This window comes from Urocampus carinirostris, chromosome 14 (genome assembly GCF_059441175.1).
Source record: "Urocampus carinirostris isolate Australia breed hairy pipefish chromosome 14, RoL_Ucar_1.0, whole genome shotgun sequence".
Lineage (NCBI taxonomy): Eukaryota > Metazoa > Chordata > Actinopteri > Syngnathiformes > Syngnathidae > Urocampus > Urocampus carinirostris.
The window spans coordinates 1,548,642-1,573,740 of NC_142362.1; the positions used below are offsets into that span (position 1 = coordinate 1,548,642).

The following is a 25,099-nucleotide window of genomic DNA, read 5'->3' on the forward strand; positions in this document are numbered from 1 at the left end:
AATTTCAGCATTCGCTTCGATGCCGACAGAAAAAAACTTATGTATGGAACTCAAAAACAGATTACATTTTTCTTGAGGTAAGAATGGAGGATGAATTTTGTGCAAAAATAAAAATGATTTTTGGTTGAGTAAAATAACATTGCAATTTTAGGAGTAAATCATTTTTTTAGATCCGGTTATTGGGGAACATAACCACCCGCAAAAAGTAGCGACGACTCTTCAAAAAAAAAAAAAAAAAAAAAAAAAAAAATATAGATATATATATATATATATATATTTTTTTTTTTTTTTAAATTATTATTTTTTAGACCCGGTTAATGGGGAGCAAAACCACCCGCTAAAAGTGAAAATCTGTGAAGTAGTGACGCCCCTTCAAAAAGCAAACAAAAAAAAAAACAAACAAAAAAAAAAAAAACATTTTTTTAAACATTACAGACCGCGAAGCTCTGAAGTCGCGAACGTCGAACCGCAAAGTAGCGAGGTCCCACTGTACACATTTTTGGGGGAAGTCCACCTTACAGCTAGCAGTTGGATAGCTGGCTAGCCTGCTCTGCGCCCATTGTTCGATATTATGCAAAAAACAAACAAAAAACATGTACTATTATTTTACATTTCCTATGTTTTAGAATTTGGGTATCCCTTTAAGTAGAACGCCACATACTGTGAGAACAAGCATTAAAGTGGGTCAGCATCAGCTTATATGAAGCTTGCATGTTGTTCCATTTATTCTTTTTTTTTCTCCTTAGAAACAAAACCCTAAAACATAAAAACAACCGTGAATCTCTGAACTTTTTGTGCGCGTCGGCTGTATTATTGAATTTTCACACACATTTGGAAGCCTTCAAACGCCAAAAATAATCTTGAGGTCCGCCAGGGAGAGTTTGGAGACGGCACTGCCGGTTCCCGACAGCACGCTCTGGGCGAGCTGCTTCTTCTTGGCCTGCAGCGTGGAGATCTTCTGCTCCACCGTGCCTTCGCACTCGAACCTGCAAGAAAAGCTGATGCTCAGGGAGCAAAATATGGCACGGAAGAAGTCGGTCTTCCTGTTACCTGTGAATGGTGACGTCTCTTCTTTGACCCACGCGGTAGATTCGGTCGCAGGCTTGGTCTTCTAAGGCCGGATTCCTGTCACACATCATGAATTACATTCTTTTTTTCACTGAGGTGGTTGTATGTGTCTAACAGGTAGATAAAAGCCATCTTATATGTTTTATCTTCTATATTACACGATTTCTGCCTTGGTCATATTTCTCAAGAGGGGTGACCGACAGCAAGACAAACACAATAACAAAGAAAGTTAAAAAAGGGAAAACAAATCGCAAAAACACACACAAACATTTTTTGGGGACCATGGCCAACCCAAATGCCCAAAAACCCAAACAAGTTAGGCACCTCGGGACCTAAGTCGGTCATCCTTTCGTCCCTCCAGATGAAACGGGACACGAGAAAGCGGCTGTGTCACTCGGGTCAGGTTAAACAGCAGGGCCCGACAGCTTTCACTGGTTTACCCCTGCCGTATCATAGCCCATCCTGTAGAACACGTCCAAACATCCCACTATCCTTTCACAACACCTCTCCACTCATTCCTATCACCAACAAGAGCTCTAGCTTCCACTAAATTGAGACCTCTTTCCTGCAGTGCACTCATAACACCCTCCATCCACATCAATCGCGGCCTTCCTCTTGGTCTCCTTCCATTGACTTCTTAATTAGATTTAAATAGTAAATGATCTGCATTTATATAGCGCTTTTCAGGTCCCTGAAGACATCCGAAAGTGTTTTTCAATGTGCTTCACACTTACCCATTCACACACACATTCACACACCGTAAACAAGTGCTACAAAGCACAAGAAAGAATACAAACTATGGAGACTCAAAGGGAATAAACCGCACCAAGAATAGTCTCGTTTTTTGCATAGCCTATGACAGGGGGTCTCCAGAGCGCCCCCTAAAGAGAGATGAGAGGTTGACCTCTGCTTAAAGTAGAATTCCCGAACTCCTTCCTATATGGATTCCCGGCTCACTTACCAGTGCATGTCCATGAGGAAGAGGTGATTTCCGCCCACAAGATTGAGGCCCACGCCGCCGGCACAGAGGGATACAAGCATAACCTTCCACAAGAGAGGAATAAATATGTTGAAAAGCCCTTTGAGATCTATTTTTCTTTCTCTTGAATCTACTAGTCCGGCCCCTGACTGAATGTTTGTTCTATCGTGTGGCCCCCAAATTAAAATGAGTTTGACACCCCTGATAAAGAGTATCTAAATAGTGCTACGAAAAATACACTGTCATAAAAATATGGTAATATGCAAATGTGGGAGTGGGATTTCATGTGGGCTTTTACTCCCCCGGGTGGAGTTAAAGAGGCTCATGGCATGAGGAAGAAATGATCTCCTCAGTCTGTCCGTGAAATCATCCGATGAGTGGGGAATGATGGAGTGAAACGAACTGATTACGACAAGGATTGTCAAACGATGCAGTAATGTCTTTAAGTGGATTTTAAATCTGTCGGTTTATTGTGTATTTTGGAGAAAATATTTTAATCGTTTGGATTCACTGGAATCTCGTGAATTTACCGAGACCATGTATGCGGGGAATCAGCTGACAAGAGTACTTTATAGTTTTAGGGTATCTTGTTTCAGACTAATGGTGATGTTTTTGTTATGAGTATATTTTGAGTCTTGGGAGTGAAGGATTTTTTTATTTTATTAAATTGACTATAAGGGATTTAATAGAATACAAATTAAATTTTGTCACAGAAGGCTGAAGGTCGCGCCGTTCGAAGTGTATAGTGTTTTGGCTGGGGGAATTTTGATAGCGGGGCGCTGACGAGGGAATTAGGCCTTGTTTTTGGCATTGCTTTGAGCTGATAAGCTTTCGTGTTGTGAGCCCTTTAGACACGGCGGCGTCTTCTGGCGAGGAGGAGGTGGCCACTGGGTGGAAGCCACGTGAGGAGTTCCTGGCCCGCCCCAGGGGAGGAGTCAGCATGCCCAAAGGAGGAGTCAGCCCGCCAAAGGGGGAGGAGCCGGTGCCCAGACGTATCAAAAGGACGGAACCCGGAAGATGGACAGAAAAAGACACAGACGGGAGCAAGGCTTGACAAGACTAATTAGACTAATTCGATAATAATTCGACAAAATTTGATGGAATTCACTAAAGAAATAATTTAAGAAAAAAAAATCTGCCCCCGTGTGAAATAGCCTGTCTCTTGTCAATGTTTCCCAAAAATCAAGAAAAAAGCACGCAGTGTTAGGAGGCTAAAGTTTGTGTTTGGTTAATGGAGTCAGATAACTACTGTAAATTCCGGACTATGAGCCGCTACTTTTTTCCCTAACTTTCAACCCTGCGGCTTATTCAGTGATGCGACCAATTTATGTCATTTTTCTAACGGCCGCTAGCGGCGCTCGAGTGTTGCTACCATTAACTGCCCTGTCAAAGCTATATTATTATTATTAAAGCTTTGAAAACTCTCTCGGTGTACTGTCTTTTCTTTGTAAATATGTGTAACCCACTGTGTATTTTTGTAATGTATTTATTTGTATTTATTTTAGACACTTATTCTGATATGTTTTTCACGGGTGAACGAAAAATGAGGGGCGGAACAAACGCGGGGTGCCGAGTTTAAGTGGGGACCGCTAAAGGTGAGGGACAGACAAGGAAAGAAGAGGGGGTAAAAAGTTGGTTAAAGAAAAAGGAGTTGCGTGAGTAAATTTGTTCATCTGATATATTTTTCCCACCCCCACATTTGGAAATATACACTTTTTTCTTTGGATTACTTTCAACGAGACCCGGACTCTGCAGGTCTGCATCAAACCTTAAGTACTGGTATCATTTTCCGTTCATTTTGCCAGCTGTGATTTTTGGACTGTGGACTTTAACGAAGGACATTTAGTTTCAATCACGGGACTTGAAGTCGGGTTTGGGTTCATTTTGTGTTTGTGTTACATGTTTAATGGGGGCGCATGCGGCTTATATACAGGTGCGGCTTGTGTATGTACAAAATCGGTTTTCCTCTTAAAATGTGGTGGGTGCGGCTTAAAATCAGGTGCGCTCTATAGTCCGGAATTTACGGTAATTCGAACAATTTGGTAAACGCTAAATTTGTAAATATAGTTTTTTCCCCTAACAGGAATCATATCTTGAATCCAATGGCAGGTGGCATATTAGTGACTGCTGACATCGTAAAGACACAACCACGTTTATCAACAGTCCAACGGCCCAATAGCGGGCCCTAGGAACATTAAGGGGTTAAATCATCCAATTGACCAGACCCAGCCCGCGGGCCGTATGTTTACATGGTTGATTCAAACGATTAGAAAATGTCACCTGTGGTCCCTTGGGGTTGGTGTTAAATTCCTCGACCAGGTCCATGCGGCGTTTGGGGTTGACGGTCCCGTCGATGATGCCGTAGCGCAGGCCGATCTTCTGCAGGTGGACCGCAACAATGCGGAGCATGCTGGTCCACTGAGAAACGATCACGCTATCGCGACAGAAATTTTGAAGTGTTAAAAAAAAAGGGAATTTTCCGCAAATTGGTGTTCGGTTACAATTTGATGGGGAAAAACAATTGTTCCTAGGATTGTTGCTAGTTTTTCGGGGAACTTTAGCGTCATTTTCTCGACTGTTACCTTTTCTGGCTGTCATCTTTTCTTCGGATCTCCTCCAGTTCGGACACAATGGCAGAAATCTGTCTCGAAATAAAACAGTACATTTTTTTGAATAAAAAAAAAACAATCCTGTTGCTGTAAATGGTAAGTACACTATTGCCAAAATTATAATTGTATCCCTAGGAGGATAAAAAAGCCTATTTCCCCCCAAAAATAGGAGTTTTTTTTTTGCTGAAAGCAAAAAATATATTTGATTTAAACAGATTTAGAAAAATAAATACTGTTTAAATAAACCTCTGGAAATAAACATGACATAACTTAAATAACTCATCAATAAATTAATGAGGGACTTTTCAAATAACTAACAAACAAAAATGGATTAAACAAAAAATTCGATTTTCACATCAACAACATTTAAAAATTCCTAAATACTTTAGTCTTAAATTCTGATGGTATACTACACAAATGGTATACTACACGTGTGGCAACGGACCAATCACAGGCATGAAATTACACAGACTGGGCATAGTAAGTAATGCATTTTGTAAAGCATTGTGTGTTATTTGTCACCAACAACAAAAAAAAATATTTAGTTTTGATTGTCAAAGGGGCAATGAATTGGGGTACTGATGGGTCATATATAGATAGATAGATAGATAGATACTTTTTTCATCCCCGGAGGGAAATTCACACTTCCAGCAGTATCCTTGTGTTGAAAAGTAAAATGGTCAAGTCAAGTTTATTTGTTTGGGCCTTAATCACAAAGAGTCTCAAAGGGCTGCACAGATCAAAGACTATTGCAAACCACAGACTATTATTCAGATTCAGATTCAGATCTACTTTATTGTCATTCTAGTACACGTGTATACAGAACGAAATGTCGATGCATCTGACCCCCACAGTTTCCTTGAATGTACAGATATAAATAATGTTGTATTGTATTGTATGGCTACGTGTAGTATTTTACCATAGTGCCGATAGTGCAAGAAGAGTAGCTAACCAGATGTGCAAAATGGGCAGTCAGGTTAACAAGTCAGGTACACAGTAACATTAACACTGTAACAATAACGCTGTAATTACCATAGTGCAGAGAGCAATGTGCAATGAGTGGCAAGCTATAAAAAATTGCCAGTAGTGCAAAAAGTCAGATTAGCAGCCGTTTAGATTTAAGTTAACTATATGTTAGATTGACCATTTAACAGTCTAATGGCCAGGGGGACTAGACTATTGCGGAGCCTGGTGGTCCTGCACCGCACACTGCAGAACCTCTTCCCAGAGGCTAGCAGAGTGAACAGTCCATGATGGGGGTGAGAGGGTCCCCGGTAATGTTCTTGACACCATCCCCTCATCTAAAACCAACAAATAATAAAATAAAAGATATAGAATACAAAAATACCCAATCAAACGTGTTTATATCGAGTATTTAAGTAGTGCTAGGGAAAATACTCACTGTAATAAAAATAGGGTAATATGCAAATGTGGGGGTGGGGTTAAATGTGGGCTTTTACTCCCCCGGGTGGAGTTAAAGAGCCTTGTGGCATGTGGAAGAAATGATCTCTTCAGTATGTCTCCAGGAATTGCTTCAGGCCCATAGAACGCCTGGTAATGGTGATAAATAGTTGACAATATATGGAAAACAGAGAGCAAGACTCAAATACTTTTGTTATATATTTATAACAGTTTATATCTCCAGTTTATGTTGTCATATAATGTGTTTATGTTCAGTCCAAGTCTCTACATCATTACAATCTTCCATTTTAAACTATAACTACATTATCTTAACACATTTTTAAGGTTGGTTTGGGAGATATTGAAAGTTTGGGTTGTTCTGAAAAAAAAGGGCCAAAAGTAAAACATGATTCCTCAATCTTTTATGTGCAAAATAACAAGAAAAGGGTAAAAAAAATTCAATGGTTTTTAGGTACTGGCACTGAAACAACCTCTAGTGATGAATTTGGTACCCACCTTTGTACTACTGCTCCCGTCGTCAAACAGCCGGGAAGGAAAACGTGTCCCGTTTAGGCCCACGGTGTCCTCGACGGCGTCCGATGTAGAGTTGCCGGAAGTGAGCGACAGAGCGTTGAGCTGCTCCTCCAGAGACAGGACCACATCGTCGCCTTGAAGCTCAGAGGAGTCCAGGGTCTGGGAATGAGAGAGTACACACTTTAGTGTGTTTTTATGTGTGCGTGTGCGCGCGTGTCTACCTTCTGAAGTAGTGATAGGTGGCAGCAGCACTGTCGCAATCGCAGAAGCAGTGACAGGATGTGGGCGGTGCTGGCTGCTTGCTTAGGTTGTTGAGAAGCAGATGCAGGAGAGGACAAAGACCGATCGTGGAGCGCTGAAGACGCAAAAGGAGACACACTTAGACGTGAACAGAAACAAGACGTGGTTGATGCCCATGCCTCACTCTTGTCAAAAGGATTCGAGGCGGATGCGCTTCGTCCTTTGGTGTCGTTTCCTTCGTGCCTCTTCAGGTAGTTCTGCAGAGTGGATCTAGAACCGAAAGGACGACTCAGGTTTACAGTGGAACCTCGGTTTTCGAACGCCTCTCAGTTAGAAAAAAATCGGAGTCCGACCCAAAATTTAGAGAAGTTCTTGCTTGGAGCAAATTAAGAGAAAGAGTTAGTCCATTCATATGGAGGATTTTGATCCATTTGTGGTTTTGGTAACTGGATTTTCCAAATATTCTGCTTAAAGTTCTTCTGTGAAAAAAGGCCCTCCCCCATATATCTACCATAAATTCCGGACTATAAGCCGCTACTTTTTATAAAAAGGCTAATCGTACGTTCGCGTTAACGTAATCTTCCGTACAAAAGATTACGCTAACATGAACGTGTGAAAATAAAAAAAAAAGGGATAAATCACTTCGTACACCTATATTAAAAGCGAAAGCAAAACGAAGCACGTTTTATTATTATTAAAGCTTTGAATACTCTCTGGGTGTACAGTCTTTCTTTGTAAATATGTGTAGCCATGTATAATATGTATTTGCAACTGTATATTTTTGTAATGTATTTATTAGAGACACTTATTCTGATATGTTTTGCACGGGAGAATAAAAAAGAAGGGGCGAAAAAAACGCGGGCTGACGGAAAGTGGGGATATTATATTATTCCCACCCTTACCTTTGGAAATATACACTTTTTTCCTTGGATTACTTTCAACCGGACCCGGACTCTGCAGGTCTGCATAAAACCTTAAGTACTGGTATCATTTTCCGTTCATTTTGCCGGCTGTGATTTTTGGACTGTGTACTTTTATGAAGGACATTCAGTTTCAAACACGGGACTTAAAGTCGGGTTTGGGTTAATTTTGTGTTTGTGTTACTTTTTTTTAAATGTGGGCACATGCGGCTTTATGCAGGAGCGGCTTGTGTTAGTACAAAATCGGTTTTCCTCTTAAAATGTGGTGGGTGCGGCTTATAATTAGGTGCGCTCTATAGTCCGGGATTTACGGTAACCATAAGTGGCTTTTTCAAAGGACTTATTCCTTCACCTGGACTGGGCGAAGACCACGTCATAGACAGCTTGCTCATCTTCGGACAGTTTCAGCCGATGCACCCTAAGGGTCCGATCAGGAAGCACCACCTGACCAATGGTTGACCAGACATTTATGTTGTAAAGTTCAATAATAATAAAAAAAATAATAATAATGAAAAACATACAAGTGGTTTCCCTGAAGGATCATGTTGATCTTTGGTGCGCCGCAGTAACAAAGTCCTGGTCAGGATGTTGAGTCGCTCCCGGCCACGTTTGGAGCCGTTGTCCACTTGCGCCTTCCATAGTTTGTATTCGTCGAAAGGAGAACAGCGCAGAAACCTGAGAGGTAAAGAATCGTTTTTTAACAGAAAATTTGACAATTTATAGAATGCAAACAAAGCCACAACCAGGATTAGACCGGGTTAAACGTGATTTACATTGCAGCTACATTTATTGCAAACCACAGACTATCCCCTGATCTGCAACCTACATGAGGGCAAGGAAAACTCAAAAACCTCAACATGAGGAAAATGAAGAAACCTTGAGAAAGGACTGCAAATGAGGTAATCACCCTTCAAGGATGACCAGGCTGCACGGATATTTTTTTTAATAACAATTATTAAATATTTTATAACAATTTTTTTTTTACATTTTATGAATAATGGTTTAAAAATAGTCTAGTATTTTTATAAGGATTTTCATAACAAATGTTTTATATTTTTTTATACATAATTGTTTAGTAATATTTGATTAATGACAAGAACCCATCCATCCATCAAATTTGGACCAACTAATTAACTTATATGCCTGTTTTTGGAATGTGGGAGGAAACCGGAATGCTGGGAAGAAACCCACGCAAGCACGGGGAGAACATGCAAACTCCGCACAGGAAGGTCGGTAGCTGGATTTGAACCCATGACCTCAGAACTGTGCCGCACAAGCGCTAACCACCGCGCCGCCCTGACAAGAAAGTGCCTCAGGTATTTCCAAAATTCAACCAAAAAAAAAAGGAATTTGAGATTTTATACCAATATATTTTTATAATATAAATAATGACGGCTTATGAAATGAGATATGCATTGAAATATGTCTTAAATAAAGGTGGGGTGTGCAATTCTAACACTTAAGGCTGTACTCACAACTTTGAGCCAGGAGATGGCGGAAGAGTAACACATAATCAGTGTTCATTTGACCTGTGAAAAGTGATGGGTCCCGGGGGCTCGCATGCTCAAAAATCTATGAGTCCCAACAGAGATCTATGGCTCCCCAAAATTTAGTGTTATCCAGGTTGAAATTGTAAATCGGCGGCAAATATATAAATCTATATATTCATGCAGTTTTAATCACTTCAGATTTTTCAGTTCATATATTCTTCGTGGTTTGCTGTCCCGCCACAGTTGTAATGCCTTCTCAAGGTCCAATTGGAGCAACGGAATTTGTGGTTTTCATTGTCGTTGTGCCGATCCAATGTGCTTTTCTGAAAGTTCTTATTGCGAAATGATTTATGCAATCCAGTTTTTTTGTCACGCTGGGTGCACGCATCACAGAACATGTAGCCTCCATTATCATCATCCTCATAGCGTAACCAGGAATAAAATTGAGTCCATTTTGGCAGAAAAGTCCTTTTCTTGCTAGGAGAATTCTTTTGTTTATCTTTCGTCGAATCGTTCGCTTCAAAACACGTGTTTTCCTTGCCTTCGCGGTCCTCTGAAGAATTTCTCCTCTGTTTTTTCGTGCCGGAATTATTGCCGTTGTTACCACTTTCTGTATGTTTCGACTTATTACCGACACTGAAGAAGTTATTCATTTTTTGTTGATTTGCACCCAATACCAACTGTTTTTTACGGAGGCATACTTCTCTTTCACTCGACAACCACCAAAACAATGACGTCATCTCGAAGCAACGAGATCTCGTTTGCCGAGGTCGGCGCGAGACCAAAACAACAATGGCGAATCTGCCTGACGAAAAGTTTGGAGTGCGGTAAATTTTTGTTAAAAAAAAAAAAAGTTATCGGGTAATAATGACAATTTGGTGTTAAAAAAGTCGCGTCCCGCACGTTGATTTGACACAATGCGTCCCCAGCAAAAATGATGCGTCTAGGACGCAGGGACGCGGGCAAACCAGAACACTGCATAATGTGTGTGCCTTGCTTAGATGCTCTTAAATATACGTTTGTTCTGATAAAAGTAATATAACAGCAGAAGGGCGCAAATAAAAAAAAAAAAGCATAAGGGCTCTTTGAACTCAGTTGGGGATCTAACACATACTTCTTAGAGAACATATTTGACTTTCAACTTTTTAAGGACACCTCAAACCTTTAAACTTTTGAGGGACATCATTTTAAGGAATACTCCTAAAAAAGGATTCATCTTACTTGAGTAGGGAGTACATGTCCAGCAGATTATTTTGGATGGGCGTTCCAGTCATGGCCCAGCGGGCGGACGCCCTCAGCTGACACACGGCCATAGACTGTTGCACTTTGGGGTTTTTAATGTTGTGCGCCTCGTCCAGGATTACCCGGGCCCAAGAGATCCGGCCAAGGGGGCCGCCACCCGCTGCTACGGGCTGAAGAATCACAGAAAGAGTCTTATTTACTATATAGGGGTGACTGCATTAGAGGTGACCAATGTTCCCTGTAATTTTCCCGTGCTTGAAACAACAGTGAGCAACGGCAATCCCAAGTGTTGCAAATAAGTCATTATCAAACAAGTCCAAAACTTGACATCAAGTTACATTTTGCTGAGTTTCCGGCAATGCAAAATTATATTTCACTTTTGAATGAAATGACTCATGTACTATTGCAAAGGTTGTACGGCCTACAAACTTCGTTTGTTTTTACAATTCCTTCACAAGATATCCATTTCTTTTTCCCCCCCGATATATTTTGTTGCATAATACTAACATTTTGGGGGGGGGGGCTTATTGAGTCGGTTGCAAGATACAGAACTGTACTTAATCACATTTTTTAGTGGAAGTACAATATTGGCAACAACATTCACTTGATATAATTGGAAATTATTTGAATGCAACACAAACCTTTTCTTCTTTTTCCGTGTTTTTTTTCTACTTTTTTTTAAATTCCTTTAAAAAAAAAACTCATTATATTTATTTTTTCCTAGATGTTACTTTTTTCTTTTTGTTCTTTATTTCCTTTTTTTCCATTGTTTCTTTCTTTTCTTTTTTTCTGTTTTATTTCTGAAATTTCCCTTCTTTTTTCTCTCTTCCTTTTTCTTTCTTTTTTTCTCAGGGTTTCACTACTTTTTCATTTTGGTATTTTTTCTTTTTTGTTCTATTCCCCTCCCCGTTCCTTTAAGTCATTTTGTGCATAATTTTAGGTCATGTTGGGATTAAAGAAGCAAAAACCCGAAGAGCTGTTTAGGACCCGGAAAAGCCGGTTCCTTTTAGTGAGCCGAGCCGAAGAAGCCGGTTCTCGAAAAACTCTACTGACTTTACTCAACGTCGTTCTACTTCGACCTTGACTTCAAATTACCGCATTTAGAACACAACGTCAGTGTATTTTGACCTTCATGCACTGTAACTGACTTAATTCGCCTATTAATTAGCAATTTTGAGCCCTCATTTTTGTGAGCTGGCTAGATTTTCTTGGGCGCGGAAAAGCTCTGGGCAGTGCGCAATTGCGCACACACGCAGCTTAGAGGGAACATTGGAGGTGACTGCATTTCAAATTTTACTATTCTCCCCACCGCATCCTTGTCGTCCTTCTCTGGTTTGTCTGCCTCTGTCTGGCCAGGCGTTTCCCTGGAAACCAAACTGTATGTGGTTACCACCACATCGTGTTCAGCTAGCCTGAAAAGACACAGCAACAGCGGTTGAAATTGCTATAATTCTGCTTTTGTGTTTTAATAGTTGCATGTAAGAGCTCACACTCGGACACTTTTGCTGCGGTCGGGTCCGTGGTACAAGTACACGCTCAGCCGGCCCGTCTTAACGTGCCGCTCGATCTCTTTTTTCCAGTGGTGGACCAGCGAGGCCGGGCAGATGACCAGGGTGCCTTTGGACGGCACCGGTCGGCAATCTGGGTCAGAATTTTGATGCATTAAAGTGACGGTTTGTAAAAGAGTAAAAAAGTTCAAGAGGAGCTGAAGCATGAGCAATTGATGGAGACACACAATGGAGCCTGAATGATACCACTTGGCAAAATTCAGAAACGTACTGCCACATTTTCTCAAGTGGGCAGAGAAGAATTTCAGCCAGTGAAAAGTAGTGAGCAACAACTAAAGACCTCGCTTTCTAGATACACCTAGACCGGCTGAAAAAAGCCTAAATAGCTGGAGTTGGTCGGAACTGGTGCAAGTGACAAACTTTAGCAGTTAGCGAAAGAAGCTACCAAAAAGGCCAGTTACAAGATTTAATTTGTCCTGCATCGGGACCCTAAATCACAGACCTCATCCGCGGAAGGCAAGTGACACTGAAGGATTTTATACATTTTACTATAAAGGATTTTATACGATTAAACACAAGTTACATTTATGGAGTGCAATGAAGATTTTCGCCGAGTAGGCTTAAGTTCAATGACAGGTCACGCTGATCCGAATGCGGAATGTTTTGCCTAGTTCTGTCGATAACAGGACTCTGACGCAGGACGGCAGGGATTGTTTGATAAACGCTCTGCTGTTATGAGTTTTTCAGACATCAGGACGCTCTTCTCCAAGATGGTGGAACCCACGTGGGGGCTTTCCTGGCACACCAATGGGAGGAGCCGCCACACCAGCTTGCGGAAAAAACGTGGGCAGAGCGAAGGAAGCAGAAGATCGAGAGAGGAGACTTGACAAAGACTCGAGCGACACTAATTCGGCCATATTCGATGGAGTTCACTTAGTTGTGGGGCATGGGAGTTTCCCTATCCGGTCTCCATGTGTTTTGTGAACTTGGAGAAGGCATTCGATCGTGTCCCTCGGGGTGCTCCGGGAGTCTTATCAGGGATGTGCTGTCCCTGTGTTTCCGGTGCCAGAGTTTGGTCTGCAGTGCCAGCAGTAAGTCTGATCCGTTTCCAATGGGAGTTGGACTCCACCAAAGCTGCCTTTTATCACAGATTCTGTTCAAAACTTTTATGGACTGAATTTCTAGCCGCGGCCTTGGCGAGGAAGGGGTCTCGTTTGGAAGCCTCTGCATTGCACCTCTGCTTTTTGCAGACTATGTTGTGCTGTTGGCTTCCTCAAGCCGTGATCTTCAGCTCCTACAGGAGCAGTTTGCAGCAGAGTGTGAAGCGGTCGGGATAAAGATCAGCGCTTCCAAGTCAGAGACAATGGTTGTCAGCCGGAAAAAGGTGGCATGCCCTGGTCAGGTATGTGATCCTTCCCCAAGTGGTGGAGTTCATGTATCTCGGGGTCTTGTTCACGAGTGAGAGTAGGATGGAACAGGAGATCGACAGACAGATCAGTGCAGCGTTCTCCCATCGTGCGGACCCTGTCTCGGTCTGTCGCGGTGAAGAAGGAGCTGAGGATCTACATTCTGAAGGATTTTATTTTTTGTATATATTTTTGACTATAAGGGATTTTTTACGATCAAATACAAATTACATTTGAATACAAAAGATATTCACTGGCTGAGCTGTGGGGCGAGGTCATTGTAGCCTAGACAAGAATGATGTTTACAGTAAAATAGCAAGAACGGGGACAAGGCCTGACGCCAGAGGAGCCGGTGACGCGGGAAAGGAGACATTGTTTGGCTGATAAGCTTTCTTGTTGTGAGTTGATGAGGATGCCTCCTGGACGCTTCCCTCAGGAGGTGTTCCAGGTATGAACAACCAGCAGGAGGCTCCAGGACAAGCTGGAAAGACAACGTTTCTAAGCTGGCTTGGGAACTTCTTAGGATCCGGTCGGACAAGTTGGATGAAGTGGCTGGGGAACGGGAGGTCTGGGCTTCCCTGCAGGGGCTACCGCCCCTATGACCCGACCCTGGATAAGCGGAAAATGGATAGATGGATGGGTCGCTATATAAGAAAACCCTGGGGTTTTAAATAGTCATGCCATTTTATTTTTTTACTTGACTTAAGCATATGCTTCTTGGACAAATTAGATGAAGATCGTTTTTGTTTTTTTGACTTGTTATATTTTTATTTCACTTATTTCAAAATAAAGTAGCATATCAAATCGAATATGGGGTTAAAATCAATTGTTGTTTTATGTATTATTAAAATATTTCATGCCGGCATTTGTTTTCGTTGAAACATTAGCAATTAATATATAGGTTCGTACATTTTTATCTTTTTACACGTTTCTTATCATTTGACCTCGGTCTTACTTTTCAGACGGAAAGCCTTTCCGTCTCGTTCCTCTGTAAAATGACTACAAGGGCCATTCTATTGAATTGGAGTCACTATTAATTGGCATTTGTCCTAAAAAACTATTAGTTTATCCATCCAGTAAATCGGAAATAGTAGATCGGATACGGTAGACATTTTCAATAGGGGTCTCAAACTCATTTAGAAAAAACTCCATTACATCCATTTTCTGCAGCGCTTATCCTCAGTAGGGTCGCGGGGGTGCTGGAGCCCACCCCAGCTATCTTCGGGCAGTGGGCCTGATCTGGTTGCCAGCCAATCACAGGGCAACTATTGGTTTATCCCTGCTTAATATTACTGAATGCCATTTCCAGCTTTGTATAGTTACCAGTTTTTGACAGCCATCCCTCGTCGTGCTTCTTAACCTCCACCAACTCCTCCTTTTTGTCCCCATCGTGCTGATCCTTTGCCTTAATCTTCTGCGCCAGTATGAGAGCGATCATGGTGAGTGTTTTTCCTAAGCCCATGTCATCGGCTGAGGACACAAAAACCACACTTTAAAAATCCAAATTGATATCATGACGTCGAGCTCAACTAGTACCTAAAATGCCACCGCACGGATTCTGTGCTTCTCTCCAGAGGAGCCAAGCCAGGGCTCTCCTCTGGTGGGCCAAGAGCGCCACCTTTAGCCCCTTCGGGTCCGGAACTTCAGCATCGGGGGATGGGCAAGACTCGAGCGATGTGTGAAGGTGGTCGATGGTCTTGCATGTAGCGTTCTTCACCGCTAGCAAGCGGCTATCGGTCATGCGGCCACCGTAGAAGCCCTGGTTTGCTGACACAGAAGATGTTGTCTTTTTTATACATTTGTTTATATTATTGCAGTCATGTGTCAAGTCATGTTTATTTGTGAGGCCCTTAATCGCAAAAAGGCTCGAAGGGAAGCACAGACAGCCATTACAACATCCCCTGATCTAAAACCTTCACGAGGGCAAGGAAAAACTCAAAAATCTCAAGTCATGTTTATTTGTATAGGCGTTAATCACGAGGAGTCTCAAAGGGCTGCACAGACCACAGACTATTGCAAATCACAGACTATTATGACACCATCCCCTGATCTAAAACCTACATGAGGGCAAGGGAAAACTCAAAAACCTGAACATGAGGAAAATGAAGAAACCTTGAGAAGTGGTAGCACATGAGATATCCCCTCTTCCAGGATGACCTGGCCAAAGTGGATGTCGCAAAAACTTTGGTATGAATGCCTGTCCGTTATGTAGACCCATTCTTAAAACAATGTAATATTTTCTAGAATTTTGCCAATTTTGAAAAATATTTTCTGACAAATTAATAAATTATCTATCCATCCATGCATTATCTGCACCGCTTATCCTCAGTAGGGTCACGGGGGTGCTGGAGTCCATCCCAGCTATCTTCGAGCAGTGGGCAGGGGACACCCTCAACTGCTTGCCAGCCAAAATTAATAAATTACTTAAAGCAAAAAAAAAAAAAGATCTACTATCTGTGACAAGGGTCACCAACACGGTGCCCGCGAGCACCAAGTAGCTCCCTAAGATCACCTGGGAGGCCCGCAGACTGCTTCACAAAACATCTCACCAGTGGTGGGTCATAGTGATTTCCTAGCAAATTTGATTTCCAACTGGCATAATTAGTTGACTGAGCCTATTATAACGCTTATTCTAAAAATTACAACCTGGCAATAACATAGTGGGGTATGAGTGATTGGAAATACTGCGTTTACAACTATGGTTAACTTTGTTTTATTGTTACTATTATTATATCATAACTGTTATTATTGCTATTGTTGATATTATCAGTGGTGTCAGAATGATTTTTAGTAACTAATAGGATTATAACGTAAATAGATAGGTACTACGATGATTAGTGTATAAAATATGTGACTATTGTTATAATTATAATTATTGATATCTGACCTATGTAATATGTATATCCGTGAGATTGTGTTATATTTCTTATGTATCTATGAAATGTAATTAATAGGGAAGATGAAAGGGTAGGGAAAATAAGCGTCTGCTTCTGACTACCCCTTTTCGAAAATGTTATGTTAACATTATTTTTGTTCTTGAGTCATTTTTTTGGTCCTGTTTTTATTTTAATGTTCAAAATAAAGTTTGAACAATTGATACACTACAAGGGATTCTTAGTAAACTTGTTAAAGGAAAATATTGAGGGAAAAAAAACAATCGAATCTTACACCCTGGAATCTGAATTTAATTGGGAGCCTCAGAATAGACCCCCAGTACTCTAGCTACGGCACACTTTTTTATGTCATTAATTTACTAGTTCGGTCCCTGAAAGTGCTTTTTCCACCATGTGGCCCCCGCACTAAAAAGAGTTTGACACCCCAGATAGAGAATAATAACATTTACATGATTTTTGAGCCAGCCCTACCTTCATCCATATATGGGAATCCCTGACTTGGCTGGAGCTGTGGCCCCGGAGCGGCCGGAGGGGCAGGTATCAAGACGGTGGCGCCCGGACGACTGAAAGGGTTCACCATCTGGCTGGCGGACGCCGTTTGGTTTGCAGGAGCGAGGTTCAAGGACTCCAGCGCCGCCTCCAGCTCTTTGACCTGAGTCCTGAGACGCTCCCCTTTGTCCGGCAGAGCCTCCACGTTGACCGCCGCCAGTGTGGCCTTGAACGCATCACGTGAGAATGTGAAGAGAGGAGACACAGGAGACAAGGAGACCCCCAAAATACATCGACTTTTATGGCGTTCTCACTTTACGGCGAGGAATGTTTCACCACAGGTTTCTCTAAGCCACTGATAAGTTAATTCTGTTGTTTCTTGATTTGACTATCTATCCATCTACCCAGGTCATATCCCTTGAGAGGGGTGACCGACAGCAAGACAAACACATACCAAAACAAAGAAAATAAAAAAAGGGAAAAATTTGCGAAAAATACACAATAATTTTTGGGGGACCATGGCCAACCCAAATGCCGAAACACCCAAACAGGTTAGGCACCTATGCACCCGAATCGCTCATGCTTTCGTCCCTCCAGATGAAACGGGACACGAGAAAGCGGCTGTGTCACTCGGGTCAGGGTGACAACACATTCTTCTGTTAAACAGCTTTCACCGGTTTACCCCTGCCGCATCATACAGGTGCCCTGCCCATCCTTTAGAACGCATCTAAACATCCGACTATCCTTTTACAACATCTCTCCACTCATTCCTATCACCAACAAGAACTCTAGCTTCCACTATATTTAGACCTCTTTCCTGCAATGCACTCATAACACCATCCATCCACAACAATGGTGGCCTTCCTCTTGGTCTCCTTACTTTACTTCTGCTCTGTAGATCCTCTTCAACATCCATCCTCTCCATGTGTCCAAACCAGTACTATCTTATCCACACACTTGCTCAGTTCCACGACTACTCCAGTTCTGTTCCCTCACAATTTCATTTCTCAATCTATCCAATCTGGTCAATCTTAACACACTCCTCAAACACTTAATCTCAAAAACATTTCATTTCCTTCTCAAATCTGCGTTCAGGTTCCAAGTCTCTGCACCATACAACACACTCGGCACAATCACACTCTCATACGGTCCCCTCTTAACATCCATACTCATACTCTTGATTCTCATCACTCTCCTGTTTTGACTTATTTTCACTATTTACACCAGTGTTACTATCAGCCAATCATGTTGCTTTTCTTTCATTTGCACAACGTTAAGGGTGGATCTGGTTGAGTAACCTAGGAGATTTAACACAAATAAAAAGCTCAGAAGAAGGCTTTTAGAACAGGTGGGAATTTCTTGTCTGAGGTTTGGGCTTTCTCTTGTTCTCCATGCTAAATCCTTTGGTGTATTCCCTCCTTATTTTGAGTGTCTACTAAACTATAAACTTACCAGTCCCTATGCAGTAATTTCACATGGCGATCCTCATTTCAGAACAGAAATGTCGTATTCTGAGGGTCTACTCTGTAAAATGCCTCACCTTTTTCTGCTGGAGCTGAGTGGACAGCATGTTGTGCATCCCTTGGGGGTAACTCTTCGGACCTTTTACAGTGGAGGCTGCCTGAAAGCCGGAGAAGGACGTCAAGGGCTTCTGGATGGCGGTTTGGGGGATCTTCTGTGGGGGCTTCACAGACACCAGCACCACATCCTCGTCCTCATCTTCTTGATATTGTTTGGTCTGCCGGGGTTTCCACTGCGCACTGTGGTCAGTGCTTGCTGAGGGAACCATTTTACTTTTTGACGTATGAACGTTTGCTGTGGAAGAACCTCCGGCAGCCATGTCACTTTTGGGCACAGATGCGTATGAACTTGATGTCGGGATGCAAACTTTGGAGACAGCCATGTTGCTTTTGGTCGAGACGGAGACAGAGGCGGCTACGTCGATTTTCGGGACTTGGGATGTGGCCTTGCAGTCTTTGGATTGAGGGTTTGAGTCAGGAACTTCTTCGACAGAGTCTCTGCTGGAGGAGATATCCCTTTTAGGCACAGAATTAGGAATGTCCGCTGCTGTAGAAGAACCTCCAGAGATGACCACATCGTTTTTGGGAACACCATTACTTTTGGGCACAGTTATAGAGGCGGTCGTGTCATTTTTGAAAGAAGACGCAGTTGCAGGTGGAATTAAGTCACTAGATTTTTTCTTTAGCTTCATTCCTACTGGAAGCTGCTTGCCTTGATATGTGTTAGCCGTCTCATCGTCTGTTCTTTTATTTTCTTTGTTGTCTTTCCTCTCTGACTCTTTTTGCATCTTCTCCCATTCCACTTTTTGGCCCAGCTTTTCCGGAGCTTTGAAGGGGTTGCGGACCGGTGGCAGACTGGAAGGTTGATCCTGTTTTGTCTGCTTATTATTTTCTTTTTCTGGCTGTTAAATAAACAAGGCAAAAGTTATACAATGAAAAACTTCATTAGGTCAGTTATTCTCAATATCGATACAAGTAGTAGATAGATAGATAGAAAGATAGATGGAAAGATAGAGATCGATAGAGATAGATAGATAGATCTTTAGTTAGATCTAGATAGACAGTTAGATCTAGACAGCTAGATACTTTATTCATCCCCGTAGGGAAATTCACACGTCCAGCAGTATCCTTGTGTTGAAAATAAAACAATAATAAAGTAAAAGGAATATAATACATAAATACCCAATGTAACGTGTTGATATAGAGTATTTAAATAGTGCTACATAAAATACACACTGTCATAAAAATAGGGTAATACGCAATGTGGGGGTGTGGTTTAATGTGGGCCTTTACTCCCCTGGGTGGAGTTAAAGAGCCTCATGGCATGAGGAAGAAATGATCTCCTCAGTCTGTCTGTGGAACAAGACTGTGACAGCAGTCTGTCGCTGAAGATGCTCTTCCGTTTGGAGATGATGCTGTGTAGTGGATGTGATGAATTGTCCATGATGCAAGCTAACAAGTGCAAGGCTTTCTTTTTTTGCCTTATATACGATAATCGCTGTTTGGTATGATACAATGTCAGGAAATCTCAACAGTTTTGATGTTATAAAAAGTGGATTTGTGTGTCCAAATAGTTGATTTGATGGGTAATCCTTATTGCTCTTTTAGCAGTATGACAAGAGACTGGAGTGAAGTTATTTCCCCAGACTTACTGTAATGCACTACTCTCCGGTCTCCCGAAGTCCAAAATCAAGAACCTCCAGCTGGTCCAAAATGCTGCAGCGAGGCTTTTAACTAAGACAAGAAAGTTTGATCACATGACCCCGATTTGAGCTAACCTGCATTGGCTCCCCGTTAGCTTAAGATGTGATTTTAAGGTTCTGTTGGTAGTATACCAAATCATGCATGAACTTGCTCCCTCATAACTTTCAGATATGATCTCCCCCTATGTTCCGGTCGGGAGCCTTCGCTCTCAAAACGCTGGTGTACTTGTGATCCCAAGAGTCAAGAAGAAATCCGCAGGCTTGAGAGCGTTCTCCATTGGGGCCCCGGTGCTGTGGAATGCTCTTCCCCCTGAGATTCGTTCTGCAACCTCAGTGGAAATGTGGAAATCTAAGCTTCAAACACACTTCTATTCTATAGCATATGAATAACCTATATTGTAAGTTGACAATATATGTGTATCATTTGCCATCATGTAGGTTTTAGATCAGGGGATAGTTTCATAATAGTCTGTGGTTTGCAATAGTCTTGGGTCAGTGCAGACCTTTGAGACTCTTTGTGATCAAGGGCTAAACAAATAAACATGACTTGACTTGACCTGAGGTTTTTGAGTTTTCCCTTGCCCTCATGTAGGTTTTAGATCAGGGGATGGTGTCATAATAGTCTGTAGTTTGCAATAGTTTTTGATCTGTGCAGCCCTTTGAGACTCTTTGGGATTAAGGGCCAAACAAAATAGACATGATTTGACTAAGTATGAACAAGATTATGATGACGCACTATTTAGGGATATTGGGCATATTTCTTAGAATTAAGATTGATTTTACAGTGAGTAATGTATGTTGAAATTAAATGTAATTACCAGACTCCAGGGCACATTTCCACACCATCGCTGACCAGCTTTTTTACCCTGAACACATCTGTAGAACAACCTGTACAAGAAAAAAAGGGGGCAAAAGTTTTTCAAACCGGGAAAATATTTCAAGGAAATGTTTGGAACCGACACAAGTCTCTAACGACGTGCAAGTAATAGGACAAGTAAAGGAGTTTTAAACACCCTCAATCCAGTTCTACAGTAAGTATATTTGCACTTAATAAATATAATATTACATTTAGGAAGGGAACAAAAAATATTTGTAGGTTGACATGAAGACATTTTAGTATGGCCCTACCAATCGCCTATTTGAGTAGGACCTTAGATTTTTATACACAATAAAACCTGCAAGGAAAATAAGTAATTTGGGGAGGAAAAATACCATTTTAGCCCAACCTTTACACATTTTATTCCCTCTGGGTTGACAGAGATGTAAAATTAGCCGAGTCAAATTCCAAACTTGAACCCCATAGAGATGCTGTGGAAGACATCCCGGGATTCTGACGTGCAAAGCTAGCCAGAAGTATAGACTTACACTATATACAGATGGATACACCCTTGACATTTTTGTTGTGGAAAATGAGTGGACTAACCCAGTGTTAGGAATTAAATATCAAATTGCACCGTTTACCAAATTGTTAGAATTAGTTGTCTGACTCCATTAACCAAACACAACCTACATTCAACAATTTACACGCTCGTTTCTTGATGGAAAAGATGAACAAAAGAGCCGACATTTTCACACGGGGGCAGATTTAATTTCATTAGCAATTTAACTAAGTGTACTCCATCGAAAATGGCCGAATTCGTGTCGTCGGAGTCTCTGGGAAGCCTTCTCTGAAGTCCTCTAGCTTTATTCTCCTTGGCCAACGTCTCCCTGCAAGATGGTGTGCCGGCTCCTCCCATGGGCGTGCCAATGAATCCTAGCGTGAGCTTCACAATCTCAGAGAGGAGCGTCCCGATGTCAGTGGTTCCTCAAAACAACGGAGAGCAATTCTCAAAACAATGCCTGCTGTCCGCCGTCATCAGGGCCTTTCTGCGTCTGGATGTGCTGATCATTTTATCAGCCTTACGTCCCGTTCCCGCCATTTCTGGAAAAAATATTTCCTACCAGGGTGCCCTGAAGTTTCACTGCTCATTGAGTAAAGGCACAGTCAGTAAATAACTACAGCATTAAACTCAATAAATGTAACTTATAAAATGCTTTATAGTCAAATGTATAAAATCCTTCACCAGGCATGTCCAAAGTCTGAGGCGGGTGCCAGTTTCAGCCAATGATTGAATTTTTACAGGCCGGCACCCTTGATCATAAAATTAATCATAAGTGGCACCGCCAGTAATTGTTACTGCAGTATAAATACATATTCAATCCAATATCTCTGTTTCCTAATAGTTTGGGCCACCCCTTGACTAACCCAACCATTGCACTCAGAATACCCGCACTTGGACTAAGACCTTAAGTTTATTATGGAGCGCGTTTACATGCCTTTATATAACCAAAATACCATTAATGTTTCAAAACTATTGAAAATAGTCATATTTGCAGACGACACTCACATTTTCTATTCAAATGATAACTATAATGATTTGGTAACGTGTATTCATCGTGAATTAATTCACCTAAAAGTGTGGATGGATATAGATAAATGATCTTTAAATTTAAATAAAACCAAAGTAATGTTCTTTGGTCATCGCAAGGCAAATCAAGATTTAGAAGTAAAAATGGATGCTGCTGCAATAAGTTTTTAGGGGTCATAATAGATAATAAATGATGCTGGAAAACACACATCAGACACATACAAACTAAAGTATCTAAAAGCATTTCAATCATTAACAAAGCCAAATTAATTTGAAACTATAATGCCTTGTATTTATTATATTGTTCTCTAGTACTGCCATACTTAACATATTGTGCAGAAGTCTGGGGCAATCATGACAAAAGTTCATTTTTTATCCACCATAAACGTGCAATTAGAACCATACACAGGGTAGGATATCCAGATCATACCCATATTTTATTCCTGCAGTCCAAATGATTTAGTACAATTTTTCACCGCACAACTGCTATTTAAGATCAACAAAAACACAGTGCCAGAAAACATCCATAAATGATTCATTCGGAAAGAGGGAAATTATAACTTAAGGGGCTGTTGTAAATTCAAAATCCCGAAGGTGAGAACCACCAGGAAAAGGATGTGTGTGTCTGTGTGCGGAGTCAAACTTCAGAACAATTTACAAGACGAGATCAAACAATGTCCAACTATTCACTTGTTCAAATTTAAATACAAAAAAAACATGACTGGGGGAATACAGAGATGAAGAAAATGGGGTATGAGTGATAGGAGAGATTGGGAATAGTGTGTCAAGAACAGGGGTGTCAAAGTCATCTTAACTCGGGGGCCACACGATAGAACAAACATTCTGTCGGAGGCCGGACTAGTAGATTAAAGATAAAGAAAAGGAGATAAAGAAATCAGAGAAAGAGGGAGGGAAAAGGAGAACGGGCGGGACAAAGAAAGAAAAAGAGAGAGAGAGGGAGAGAGCATGAGAAACAGAAGATAAAAAGTTGTGAGAGAGGGGGAAAAGAAAGGGAGAGGAAGAAAGAAATCCAAAGAGAAATAGAAAGACAGAAGGAGAGAAAAGAAAAAAGAAAGTGCAAAGGGTATGCAGAGAGAAAGAGAAAAGAAAGAAAGGGAAAAAAGGAAGTTAGAGCCAAAGAGGTTAAAAGACACAGAGAGAGAAAGAGACAAAGAGCAACAAAGGAAGAGAAAAAGAGGGAAAGAGTGAAAGAAATGGAGGAGTGGAAGAAAAGGGGTGGAAAAGAAAGAGAGAGAGAGAGAAATACAAGTACAGTGTTTGTTCGAGGTGCCTGCCTTTGGCAACATCAAGTTGACATATTTCAACCTGCAGCTTGTTTTTCTCTTGCGCTTCTCTGAGTGTTGTCTCTTGGGCCGGATTCAATCCCTTAGTGGGCCTGATCTGGCCTGCGGGCCGCCTGTTTGACACCTGTGGTCTAGAGCTATGGTTAACTTTGTTGTTATTGTTGCTATTGTTATATCATAACTGTTATTAATAATATTATTACTACTGTGGTTATATCCTTGGTGTATTTAATAGGGAAGATGAAGGGGTAGGGAATATAAGCAACGGCTTCTGACTACCCCTTTTCGAACATATTATGTATTTTGTTGTTGAGTTATTGTTTATGTTCCGTTTTTATTTTAATGTTTGAATAAAGTTTTCATTCATAAATCAGAGATATGCCTTTACTGTACCTGTCACACTGTTGCTTCTCGTTGTATGTCAACGCTTGGAGTTCCACTATAGAGTCTTCGTGCTGGAGGCAATGGGACACTGATACACTAGAGAACAAGAGTTGACAATTATCACCTTGAAAGGAAAACGAAAAAAAGAGACTAAAAAAAACGGACTCAGCTGCTTTGTTGAAATCACAGCCACGTTTGTCCACACACACGTAGAAGCTTTTGCCTTTGGTCGCTCCTTCTTTCACGCCGGTCTTTAGCATACAAACGCTCCCTGAGAGAATTCGCAGTTGATATACGTCGTGTTAACCAAAATAAGTTTCCATTGAAAGTCTTACCGTGTTCGTCACATATAATTTTCTCCATTATGAACTCGGGAAATAAGAAGTTGGTGTCATGTAGCCATTTTCGTATCCACCGCTTCCTCGAAGGGATGGATAGACGATATCGGCCTTTCAGTATAAAAGTGATAATCCCGTTTTCATCGATGTTTGTGGTTGTTTTTCTAAAATATATGAAAAGAAAAACCGTCTTAAATATATTTTAATAAATCCTGAAAGTTTTTTGAATGCATTGACTTCTTAAAATAATGGCATTTGTAAAACATTTACTCTTGTTTTGAAATAGGAGACCGGATACAGTAGACATTTTCAATAGGTGTCACAATAGATTACAGAGAGTGAAAGAGAGAGCGGGGTGAGAGGAAGAGAGAATGAGAGAGAGGAGGGAGGGAGAGAGAGAGAGAGGGGGAATGAGTGAAAAAGAGAGAAGAATGAAAGAGACAAAGAACAAAGAGAGACAATAAAGAGAGAGAAGAGAGAGAAACATAACGACAAAAAGAGAGATAGTGATATGAAGAAAAAGGAGAAAGGAAAGAGAGGGAGAAACAAAAGGAAAGAGAGACGAAAAAAAAGAGGGAGAGAGAAACTAAAAAGAGTGAAAGAGAGAGACTGAGAAAATAAAGAGAGAGAGAGAGAGAGGGGGGAAATGGATTGAAAAGGAA

The 25,099-nt window shown here is 41.3% G+C and overlaps 1 protein-coding gene across 2 annotated transcripts; it reads right to left on the reverse strand.

Annotated features, from left to right (window-relative positions):
- Nucleotides 1-707: 707 nt before the first annotated feature.
- On the reverse strand, nucleotides 708-24,517 carry ttf2 (transcription termination factor, RNA polymerase II). Of its 2 annotated transcripts, XM_088353198.1 has the most exons (21): nucleotides 24,435-24,517; nucleotides 24,265-24,370; nucleotides 24,109-24,195; nucleotides 20,822-20,891; nucleotides 18,321-19,202; nucleotides 16,763-17,006; nucleotides 14,934-15,164; nucleotides 14,721-14,867; nucleotides 11,974-12,124; nucleotides 11,793-11,895; nucleotides 10,463-10,653; nucleotides 8,273-8,426; nucleotides 8,104-8,195; nucleotides 7,016-7,101; nucleotides 6,813-6,946; nucleotides 6,574-6,750; nucleotides 4,630-4,688; nucleotides 4,328-4,481; nucleotides 2,030-2,112; nucleotides 1,051-1,125; nucleotides 708-986 (listed from the first exon to the last, which is right to left on the reverse strand). In XM_088353198.1, the coding sequence occupies exons 1-21, from the start codon at nucleotides 24,460-24,462 to the stop codon at nucleotides 842-844; spliced, it is 3,399 nt and encodes a 1,132-aa protein (XP_088209324.1). In that variant the 5' UTR covers nucleotides 24,463-24,517; the 3' UTR covers nucleotides 708-841. The 2 variants fall into 2 exon arrangements, with proteins under 2 accessions (XP_088209324.1, XP_088209323.1); XM_088353197.1 differs by having other exon boundaries at nucleotides 6,813-7,101.
- Nucleotides 24,518-25,099: the final 582 nt, after the last annotated feature.